The sequence below is a fragment of the Plasmopara halstedii genome, assembly GCF_900000015.1.
Source record: "Plasmopara halstedii genome assembly, contig: Scaffold_484, whole genome shotgun sequence".
In the NCBI taxonomy this organism is placed as follows: Eukaryota; Oomycota; class Peronosporomycetes; order Peronosporales; family Peronosporaceae; genus Plasmopara; species Plasmopara halstedii.
Window position 1 is genome coordinate 14,237 of NW_020187404.1, and position 10,742 is coordinate 24,978.

A 10,742-nucleotide genomic window follows, 5' to 3' on the forward strand; every position below is an offset into this window, starting at 1 on the left:
TAGTAAATGTTCTCAATCATAATGGGGGAGGCTTTAACGGGGTTACACGAACCCTTATAACAGGTGTGTGTGTGCGTGTCACACGAGATGTGCATAATGTGACCACAAGAATACGGGACAGGGCTAGGTAGCCAGTAGTTATGGTTGTATTTAGATTCTACTATATATATTTGGTATATTTAGGAAAATCTAAACTTTAACATTAGGATAAAAATAAAAATCAGTTTTGGATTTTGAGCAGAAGTGTTCGTTTGCCTTGGTTAAGGCTTTTGATTACCTGTAGTGGCAGTGGATTGCTATCCGCTGCACTAGTACTTGGTTCTTGTAAAGAACGAAAGGTCGGTCACCTAAAGACGCTTCCTCAAGCGCAAAGCTACAGCAGCCCCGCTGCATGGGATGTGCTACCCGTGATGCCGCGGACTTTCGGAGATGCACCCTATGTAGAAGAATATGAAGGGCATTGCCCGGGGGCGCCGTCGCTACCAGCTAGGCTGGGTGCTTCGTGTGTCGTAGACACAGTGCTCATAGAGCGGAAAAGGTTTGACGTTGTTTTTATGAACGTGAAGGTGTTTCAGACACGTGAGCCTCGTATGAGGCGACCGTTGAATGTGAATTGGGGGTATTCACAGTTTTAATGGAAGAGAATGTAATGGGGTTACACGTGCCCTTGTGAGAAAGGGTGGGTTTCGCAAGATTGTGCGACCGTACGTAGGTGGGTACTACACAGGATGTAAATGCACCTCCTCCTTGTATTTATTCTCATGATTCCCAGCCACAAATCTTTCGCCAGATAATTGTCACTTCATCCTTAGCCTGCTGCGTCAATGGTCCCTCTGTTGAACCGACAAAGTGGCACTCTTGGATCAAACAAATTGATTCGTTTGTATACTCAAATGCGCCACTTCAACCGTAATACTGACCTTTACAATTTAATTCTCCGTAGTGATAGGCTCCCTAGACAGTACTTGTTTCCTTTTATTTTTAATAACTCGAGATTTGACAATGGCGTGGTCGTAACTATCAGCTTTCTTTCTCATCAGCTTTCTGCTTCCGATTATTCAAAGGGAAGCATGGACGCTCGTCCAAACGCGTTCTATTACATGTGTCCCAAAAGCTGTGAGGCAGTTCTTAGTTCATACCGTGTTGCGATTGCGGTCACACAGCTTCCAACCGCCTGTCACTTGGCGAAAGTGATCTTCCACGTTGAAGTGAAATGACTCAGCATCATGTGTGTGAGCTTCGGCGTGAGGCGTTTCGCAATGGACGATCCCGCTCCACGCAATAATTGTGGTACGATATCGCTACAATAAATTTCTGTGTCAACACCCAAGCGTACGTCCACATTGCAAGATCCACGACCAATCGACGCCTTGACGTTGTATCGACGCCGTAGACATTGTGGGGATGATAGGAACATAATTGCTGTTATTCGTGCAGAATGTGTTGCCAAGTACAAAGTGTCGGGTACGGTCACCTGAAGGTAGCGAAAATGAATAAATGCGACGTTTTGGGAAGTTTCCAAAGTGGTTTACTAGGCGCAAGTGCACAGAAAAAATCACAATTGGAAAGAATGGGCTCATCGATTGCACTCAAGGTAGCCCAAAACATCTAAAAATCGGTGCTTTTCTTAAAACACATTTGTTTTACTATATTTGTAAGAATAAAATCGTTTATAGCGCTTCGCGTAGTTCTACATAGAGTGCCATCACTCTCGTTCATATCGAGTACTATTCGTGGTGATTCATTGTTATACTTCGAAGAACGGTGTTATACCTACACACAACATATTAATTATAATTGCGCTGAGGTAGTCAACAGCGGGTCATTTATTAGCAGTATCGCAAAGCGACATGCTCCCACAAATTTACGCCGCTCATGTTTTGCACCTATTTCATGAATAGCTTAGTAGATTTCACCTACCCCCACGAGGTTCGCTGTGGAAGAGTTATTGACACAGCTCGATTTGCTGAAACAGATCGGCTACAATTCGTTCGAGTATCTCTTGTTCTAGCTCAAATCGAAGCGCCGTGCGCCGTGTGCGCGAGTTTTACGTTTGCAATTCTTTAGATGAATTGCGTTTTGTTATGATCGATAGTAAATATCTAGCCCTCAAGTTAGCTATACATTTTGATATATTACTCTTGAACTAAGAGCATCTTAGGGGTGGTCGGTGAATCTATCGTCTGTTCAAAGCTGTTGTTGTGCAAAATGAGAAATCGCCGATGCACAACCTGCAACATAAACCCCGAAGGTGTTGTGGGTCACTTGAGAATTTGCAAATGGCATTTGCCACATTTGTTGTTTACATATTTTAGATAAAGATTACTGAAATCCTCTAGAATTCTAGCTTACAAATCTTCGGGTGGTGCAATGGTAAACTTGATCTTCTTAATTGTCTGGCCTGCAAATTGGTATTCCTTGTTCGACACACCAGATGTATCCGTATCGTAAAAGTAAGTCGTGCCAACGGTCTCCTCAAGTTGTCCATATAATTCATATTCTCCAATTTTCAGCATCGGCTTTGCTGTGTCAATGCCCTATTTCAGTCAAACCCAGTAAATTTCAGATATGAACGTTAAAAGTTCTGTAAAAACGTTTACCCACCTCAAGTGTCGCGGAACTGTAGTCGTCAAACAAAGGATGATTTTTAAAATCACACAGTTCCAAAACCACCAGCAGCTCTTCCTTGTCTTCATCACTCTCATCACTCTCATCACTTTCATCAATCTTCGCAGTCGACAGTGGATCTTTGAATACTAGTTTGTCCGATTCTAAATGGCCATCCGACTTACTCGTCTCGCTGTCCATCTGTGCATTGTTCATTTCCCTCTGTTCCCCTTCCTCTCCATTCTTCACAAAAGGTGACATTGATCCTTTCATATCTTCATGGCCGATATCCTTGCTCGTCTCGCTGTCGATCTGTACAGCATTTATTTCTTCCTCTTCCTGTATCTGTTCCTGTTCTTGTCCACTCCTCTCAACACCTTGATTACCATCCGTCATTACTGCGTCTTTAAGTTACCTCGCTACAATGACTATCTAATGGTTACCAGCCATAATTCCATTGGCACTCATCGCAATGGTAAAAGTAGGAGACGACGCGACTATTGCACTCTCAGGCATTGGCACTGAGATAAATGAAGATATTCTCAGGGATATGTACAGAACGTACGGCCCTATCCTGCGCATTCGACACAACGGAACGAACTCGGCGTGCGTAAATACACTCATGTTGTTAAAATTGTGACTAATTTATCATGCATGAAATTGCAGTCACATTGTCTTCAAGCAAAGAAAACACGCAATGAATGCCGTGAAAGCAACAAATGGTTCTGTTGTGTACGGCAAGACCATCAAGGCAATATTACTTCGCATAATGAAAAAGACAACAAATCCATGTCGTAGCTTTGCTGCTGGTATTTGTCGCATGGGCGACCAATGCAAGTATTACCACGTAACAGATGACGCAAGGTATGCAAATTTTGATCCAGTTGCTGCGAATCCTCCGCGGATACCAAAAATAAAGACAGTGAAAGTTAAGGAGTCAAAACCAGCTGAACCCGTTGCCGTACCGTCAGTGGCTAATGAGATTCCACCCGCTAAGCTCTGCCGTCATTTTTCTCGTGGATTTTGTGCAAAAGGATCAGCTTGCACATTTGCACACGTCATGGGGCTTCCAAAAGATTCTTTACCATCGGGAAAAGCCGCAAAATTATGTCAATTCTTCGTAAATGGTCTGTGTGATCGAGGTGATGCTTGCATGTATGTCCATCCGCCTCAAGCCGATCCTGTGCCAAAAACGGCAGCAACAGATACTGTTGTCACTAAGACCAAAGAAGAGAGCGAGACTATACCTGAACAGGTTGTAGAGACTCGTGTGTGTATTGAATGTGAGAAGCCAGGCATTGCTGTTTGGCAGTGCGAGAAGTGCGACAACTCGCTTTATTGTGACGCTTGTAATTTAAGTGTGCATCGTGCACGTGTGATGGCTAAACACAAGCAGATAAAGCTGTCGCCGGCTCGAATAATGCCCCTCTGTGGCGAGTGCGAGTCTAGTACTGCCAGCGTGCAGTGCGAACAGTGCGATGTTCCTTTCTGTGCCTCATGCGATACTACTGTGCACAAGTTTAAAAGCCTGCAAAAACATCGTCGCACCCAGCTATTGGATGTGCTTGCGACGGATAAATTGCCAAAGAAAGCCGAGGAGCTGACACTTTTGAAACAGGATGAAAAGATGACATCAATGAAAAAAAGTAAAGCAAAATCTGTTCCAGTTGCCAACATCGGAGACCCCGTGCCATATGTCGAAAGCATTCCACAACTTGAGTTTTCCTCGGATTCTTCGGAATCTTCGGATTCATCGGATTCATCGAATTCATCGGAATCATCGAGTTCATCTGATTCATCCGATTCTGAAAACGAAGAGTATCGACCACGTACAGCAATCCCATCGGAGGATGAGGCTAGATCGATTGTAAAAGCTTCCGTAACGGAATCGGAAGAAGACTTTGAGGACGTCAAACGGAAATCCTCGAAGCTTTCATCAGCAAGGAAGGAAAAGTGTAAATCTAAAGACTTCATTGTAAGCAAGTCCACTTTGAAATCTTCATTCGTGAATGCAAATGAGTCGAAGCGGGAATTGTCATACAAACTCAAAAGCTCGAAGAATGAAGACTCAAGACCAACCTCAGCACCGTTGTCAGCTTCCGAAATAGAACTGTCGTCCGAATTCGATGAAAATCCTCACAGAAAAGCAGACGCTAAGCTTCGTAAGAAATCAAAGACAGCGGGACTAAAAGCTACTTCGGCTTTTAAAAAGCGAGTCGTCTCAAATTCAGATACTTCGGATTTTTCCGAGGATGAAGATTCTCCCGTTACTGCTTCTGTCAAGCCTCCAAAGCAGGTTCAATTACACTCAAATAAAGGTGGTATTTCGGATGGCAGCTCGCACACTTTGGTGAAGAAGATAGAGGATTTTCTCGACTCAACTGAGCATAACGAGCTGCACCTGGACGCAAATTTGAACGGCTTTGAACGACTGCTAGCTCATGATTGCGCGGAGCGTCTAGGTCTTGCCCACGAAAGTGTGGGTTCTGGGCTCGAGCGACATATTGTAATCTCACGTTATGGTACGAAGCGTGCTGCTGTTGATACTGGCTATGGGCACAAGTCTAAAAAGGTCAAACGCCGTCATTAACAAGTCGACAGTCAAATACATAGAAGATTGTTTTACTTCAGTGCAACGATCCAGTGTTCAAATTTACTCTAACTTTTTCTTCCTCCCCCAGAAATTGCGCGTAAAGCGTGGGAGCGACTGAACTGAAAGACAGCAACGTGTCTTACTTACGGGCAGCCCTTCTATCAGCACGGGTAGCAGCGTGGAAACCCGAGCGGATGGCAGCTACAGATCGCGACGAGCCGCAGTCTTGACAGTGGACAAAGTAAAGGCGGCTAACTGAGTCACGTGTGAGCGTGGTATTAGGTGAGCGGCACATTTGGCACGAGACATACTCCGTAATGTACTTGCGAAGCAGGGACTCAATATACTTCGGTACGTAGCGGCCACGAATAACGAGACGTTGATTGCCATCAATTGAGCCTTCGGTACCAAGCTCGGCCAGTGTGAACTGTAGCACGTGGTCGGGTGATCGGTGCATCATCTGACAGATTTCCTGAAAGTTCACCCACAGCGTCTTCTTGGTACCCACACGCATAAGTTGCGGGGGTTTCATGGTATGTCGCTTGCGGTCTGTCAGCTCCGGGTTATTCTCATGAAGCTTGGCCATAATACGCGCAAGCAATTCGTCCTTATAAGAATATGTAGCGGGGTCCTGAACCAAAACCGAGCTGGGATCGGGTATGGCATCTGCACTATCCTCGACATCATCCGACTTCTCTTTCTTCTATATGTTATGTGCGACTCAGTATTGTATTATCTTAATAAATAACGCAAGCCCACAGACATACCTCTTTCTTCACCTTTTTAGATTTCTTCTTCTTTTTCTTCAGATCAAACATTGCAGCCACATCTTCTGGTACGGCTGGCGGGTTTACGGTGGCATCACCGACAGGTGGTAGATCTTGATTTTCTGCGACGTCAGCCATGATGATTTCTCCTTTATGGTTCTGTAGCTGGATCGAATGGCACGAAATTCGTTCTTCCTCGACTTTTCTGGTGGTTGCCCGGTTTCAGCTGTGTACAAGTAAAGTCAAAATTTAAACAAATTAGCTTTGTTGATAAAATATCATTTTGTCCAATCATACGAGAGAATTACACGCCCTGTGTATGTGGACAGAGAGCTCTTCAGGACGTGAAGATGACCACCCGCATTCCGCTTGCCTTCCGTCGCGGCCCACGCACTAAAAAGAAACCAATTGACTTGATAAAGACATGGCATATGTATCGTGGTGACAAGGTGCTAGTTCTCAAAGATTAAGAGGCGAATTCGGCTGACATATCATATGAACATTCCTCGTTGTAGGTCGAAATCATTGCAGGACCCCACAAAGGCACACAAGGCGAGATTGTCAGCGTTGTACGCAATTTGAACAAGGTTATTGTAGAAAATGTCAATATGGTGCGTCGCGCAAAAAGGCTCCCGCAAGGCCACACCAAGTCCTGCAAAAGTCTTGTCGACTGACCTATTTGCTAATTATCTACAGTCACACCGATACGTGAAGGCAACACCTGCAACTGCTGGCCGCTCTTACCTTTCACCGTCTCCCATTCACTATAGCAATGTTAGTCTCGTGGATCCATCTATCGGTAAACCCACGCGAATCGCTATTCGCTACACGGATGAGGGTGAAAAGGTGCGGGTTTCGAAGAAGACAGGTACAATTATTCCAAAGCCAGCTATCCTAAAGGAACGCCACAATCCACGGCGAACAGGTGCGTCATTGCTGTCATTTCTCCGCTCCATAGCTGCCACAACACTTGCTATCTGGCCTGAGGCATGACTTTCTGATGTTTTTGTGGCTGTTTATCCTTAGAAACGGGCCCATTTGACACGGCACCAGAAGATGTGCTAGAACGCACAGTTGAGGACTGGGAGGTTACTCGTCTGTGACCGTTTTGTCTACAGTATCAATCGCGAGCCACAGCGTGTAGGATGTAATGGGCTTACGGTCAGATTGTACTTAGATATATAAAACCTAGTAGCCGGACGACCTTTGTCACCTTATGTTTGACTCTTTATAAATATATGCGCACGCTGACTCTTTGGATGCGTCGTCAGTTATGGTCAGAACGTAAAGACATCAAATTGGCTTTTTGGCACAACCTAACGATGACCATCCATGCTGGCATTTGTCAATTGGAACTCTTTGATAAAAATTGAGCATCATGTCGCTGCAAGACAATGAAGAAAACCAGCCCCTATCAGCTGAAGATCAGCCGCTTTTTGAAGCTGTGAAAGCAGAATTTGGTGACAATTGTACCGATGATCTTGCTATTCGTGTGGCTCGCGCATACCGACACGTGAAAAAGCACCGTCAGCAAACTACTATTGCCGAGACTAGGAAGATTCTGAACGCACGTGCTGCTCACGATGCCGATAATATTCTTCGCCGCGACTTGCCTTTATCAAAACTGTACAATGAACACTGGCCAACCTACGTTTACGGCGAAGATTCCGAAGGCCATTTAGTAACAGTGGACCGTATCAGCGATATAAACCCGGATGGTTTATTCAGGACGTTTGCGAGTATTAACGAGATCATTCCACACCGATGGCAATACATGGAGCGCATTCAATGGGAAAAAGCCGCCATTTCAAAGCGACTTGGTCGTAGAGTCTATAAACATGTTTGTGTTGTTGACTTGAAAGGTCTTAGCATGAAGCTTTTATCGCCGTCTGTGTTGAGTCAACTGAAGGTACATCACTTAAGTGTTATTATTCAATTAAATTTGGCTTACATGTGTCTATTTGCAGCCGATCTTTGATGTGGGTCAGCTGTACTACCCAGAGACACTGCATTGTCTATACGTTGTGAATGCACCATTCATTTTTTACAGCTTTTGGAAGGTAATTTCGGCTATCATCCAGCCTGAAACGCGTGAAAAGATCCAAGTTTTTGTACGTATTCACCACATTTTTTTCTCTCTCCGATGCAGTACACTGAACTTGTTGCTGTGTCATTTGCAGAAAGACATGAAATCGTTTTTAGAAGTAGCACAGAATCATGGGATTCCGCTTACATCTCTTCCATCTTATATGGGTGGATCACATCCTGGAAGAGCCATGAACAACACATTTACAACATCTGAGCCAGACACGCCATTACCTGTGCCTGCCATGGTTGCTAAGCTTAACGAAACAACTCCTTTAAGTCTTAAAGTTTGTAAAGGAACGTAAAGACGTTTAAGTTCAAGCTATGTGGATGTAAATTGTAGGTATGATTTTTAGTCTATGGAGGTAATTGAGACTATTCAAATTTTTTCGGCTCTGCTCTTGATTGCTGCTCATAATTTGTGAGCACAACACATTTATGCTTCGCTTGGATGTATCGTATTTGCTTAAGAATGAGTCATTTTACGAGCATTGTTGGAATGGGGTCGCAGAGACACTAAGAACACCTCGGCTCTGCAACTGGTTTAGCGCTTGATGAGATGGACGCATCTAAAACGTGAATAACTGTTTCTGACTTTGCATGCCCTGGGCCATCAGCATCTCTATACAAGATTCGAAAGGGTGCTATTGCACAATGGTCTGGCTGTAGTGGGATAACTAATATGCTGTAAATATATAAGCGTTCTTAAACCCCTTGGACATGAAGGACAACAAGTAGAGACGTTCCTTTTACATTGTATTTTTTTCATATTAAAACTCAATCACCGAACTATGATAATCTTTTGCAGCGAATCAATTTCCAACTACAACAATTCCCATGAGTCGAGGTCGCGGCCGCGGTCGTGTGCGCTTCGGTGGAAGCCGAGACTCAATGTTGACTGACCTGCTAGACGAAACACGTGAAGATATAGGACTCTCGTATACTCAAATGGAACAGCTGCACGTACGAATATCAACTTCTCAGCAAATGAATTTACTCGCTCATCGCATAATGTTGTTTCGCAGAACGAAGCTAGTGGATCACTGTATCCTCCAATCGAATTGCCACAGCCCGAGGCGCTTGTTGATCGTGACGCATATTTAATCCAAAGACAGCGTATCTTAGCGCATAAGCTCGCAAATTTGTACCATCCATGGGAAGGAGGTCGGACAGGCTCGAAAAGTGGGCATGATGCAAGCGACTTAGCGGCATTTGTGCATGTGACAGTACCAGAGACGAGAAAAGATGACGAAGTGTACGTCCCTGAGGAACTGCGTACGAACTCGTTAAGCGGCGTTCGCACAATGACAGCGGCTGTCTCAAATCGCGGAATTATGCAACCTCGTGCATTCGACACAGTTTTCAAGTCGTTAGAAGCTCAAGAAAAGAAAATTGCAGCAGACAAGGCCAAGAAAGCTGAGCAGGATGCAGACGATGGCAATATAGACGAGGTTGAAGAGGATTTAGGTGATGATATGAACGACTACACCTTTGATTATTACGACAGTGATGCAGTAAGCGACGAAGGTGACGAAGAAGTTTTTTTCTAGAGCACTAATTTGGCTATATCTCTACCTTGTACTTAGTTACATACTCCGAAAAAATGATGTGCCTCGAGCTTCCTTGTTTATCTATCTGATGTTTCTGCTTGCTCTTCGCACTTGTGGTTAGATATCAACGCTAAGCCCCACTTCCAGTTTGTGTATGGGCCACCATAAGATTTAAGCGTAAATTATCATATATCATGTAAATTGCCGCTGTCAGCATCATCACTCGTTCTCTCCTGATAAAAGTGATGCGCTTAATGGTGCCAAACGACTTGAATCATGTGCATCGTCCTTGCTTTCTGTGTCCGCAGTGGTACCATCAGCATTCAGCTCTGTGGGTTTCTGTGCCAAGTTGGAGAGAGAATAGTTGTACATGACCGAATAATTTGCAGGGGCGATCGGAAGCGGCTTTACTCGGCGAATAATTTCACCAGGGCGAGGACGCGTACGTGGTCGACCACGAGGTTTCCCTGTTCCACGCTGCTTCTTTTTCGCCATTTTGGCAGGGCGCTCACCGTCTTCATCTTCATCCTTTAACACCTGATCATCTACTGCACTATGATCTTTTACGACAGCACCAGGGTTTGACATGCCTGAAAGCAGGCCTGGAAAACCAGGCAGCAAAGGCATTGGCAAACCATACCCCCACATAGGAAACTGTTGCTTGAGTGTTTTCTCTGCCTCAGCCTTAGCTCGTGCTGCCACATCCTTTTTAGGTGGCCTACCTCGCTTTCGCTTAGGCACCTCCTCTATATTCAGCGATGCATTGGGAGTCCCTGACAGCAATCCAAATCCATCAGTTCCTACAAAAGGCGGTGTAAGACCCAGTGACTCGAGCGAGGCATCGCCTCCTGGTGCTGACTCAGCCGGCTCTCCAGACGTCGTTACTGCCTCAGAATGTGTCGTTGCAGAATCTTCTTGCATCCCTGTGCCTGTTGATGACGCCATAAGCGCCTGCTGTTGTAAAGGCATCATGAGTGGGAACATGGGCATCATAAGTAGGGCGAGTTGTTGTTGCTGTTGTAAGGCCGCCAGATCAGCAGGATTCATGTTCTGAGTAGAAAGGCTTTGAAACTGCTGCTGTTGTAGCTGTAGAAGCTGCAGCTGCTGCTGCTGAAGTTGTTGCTGCGCCAGGTCGCTCGC

General features: G+C 45.0%; 7 protein-coding genes across 7 annotated transcripts; 4 read left to right on the top strand and 3 right to left on the bottom strand.

The window, feature by feature from the left end:
- Positions 1-2,348: 2,348 nt before the first annotated feature.
- On the bottom strand, positions 2,349-3,003 carry PHALS_10546 (Transcription factor TFIIIC, tau55-related; the record flags this gene model as incomplete). Its single annotated transcript, XM_024725989.1, has 2 exons — positions 2,349-2,537; positions 2,605-3,003. 2 exons carry the CDS (start codon positions 3,001-3,003, stop codon positions 2,349-2,351), a joined length of 588 nt encoding a protein of 195 aa, XP_024576711.1.
- Positions 3,004-3,304: 301 nt separating this feature from the next.
- On the top strand, positions 3,305-4,326 carry PHALS_10547 (zinc finger domain containing protein; the record flags this gene model as incomplete). Its single annotated transcript, XM_024725990.1, has 1 exon — positions 3,305-4,326. A coding segment is annotated over one exon (1,022 nt), but the record flags the coding sequence as incomplete, so codon positions are not given.
- A 1,125-nt stretch (positions 4,327-5,451) lies between these two features.
- PHALS_10548 (eukaryotic translation initiation factor 2 subunit beta) lies at positions 5,452-6,105 on the bottom strand (the record flags this gene model as incomplete). Its single annotated transcript, XM_024725991.1, has 3 exons — positions 5,452-5,455; positions 5,512-5,903; positions 5,968-6,105. 3 exons carry the CDS (start codon positions 6,103-6,105, stop codon positions 5,452-5,454), a joined length of 534 nt encoding a protein of 177 aa, XP_024576713.1.
- Positions 6,106-6,317: 212 nt separating this feature from the next.
- PHALS_10549 (ribosomal protein l24) lies at positions 6,318-7,070 on the top strand (the record flags this gene model as incomplete). The annotated part of the gene is made up of 4 exons (XM_024725993.1): positions 6,318-6,416; positions 6,483-6,578; positions 6,664-6,892; positions 6,994-7,070. The coding sequence occupies 4 exons, from the start codon at positions 6,318-6,320 to the stop codon at positions 7,068-7,070; spliced, it is 501 nt and encodes a 166-aa protein (XP_024576714.1).
- A 275-nt stretch (positions 7,071-7,345) lies between these two features.
- On the top strand, positions 7,346-8,357 carry PHALS_10550 (Phosphatidylinositol transfer protein SEC14 and related proteins; the record flags this gene model as incomplete). The annotated part of the gene is made up of 3 exons (XM_024725994.1): positions 7,346-7,876; positions 7,935-8,078; positions 8,148-8,357. 3 exons carry the CDS (start codon positions 7,346-7,348, stop codon positions 8,355-8,357), a joined length of 885 nt encoding a protein of 294 aa, XP_024576715.1.
- Positions 8,358-8,889: 532 nt separating this feature from the next.
- PHALS_10551 (uncharacterized protein) lies at positions 8,890-9,602 on the top strand (the record flags this gene model as incomplete). The annotated part of the gene is made up of 2 exons (XM_024725995.1): positions 8,890-9,015; positions 9,078-9,602. The coding sequence occupies 2 exons, from the start codon at positions 8,890-8,892 to the stop codon at positions 9,600-9,602; spliced, it is 651 nt and encodes a 216-aa protein (XP_024576716.1).
- Positions 9,603-9,821: 219 nt separating this feature from the next.
- PHALS_10552 (conserved hypothetical protein) lies at positions 9,822-10,649 on the bottom strand (the record flags this gene model as incomplete). Its single annotated transcript, XM_024725996.1, has 1 exon — positions 9,822-10,649. One exon carries the CDS (start codon positions 10,647-10,649, stop codon positions 9,822-9,824), a length of 828 nt encoding a protein of 275 aa, XP_024576717.1.
- Positions 10,650-10,742: the final 93 nt, after the last annotated feature.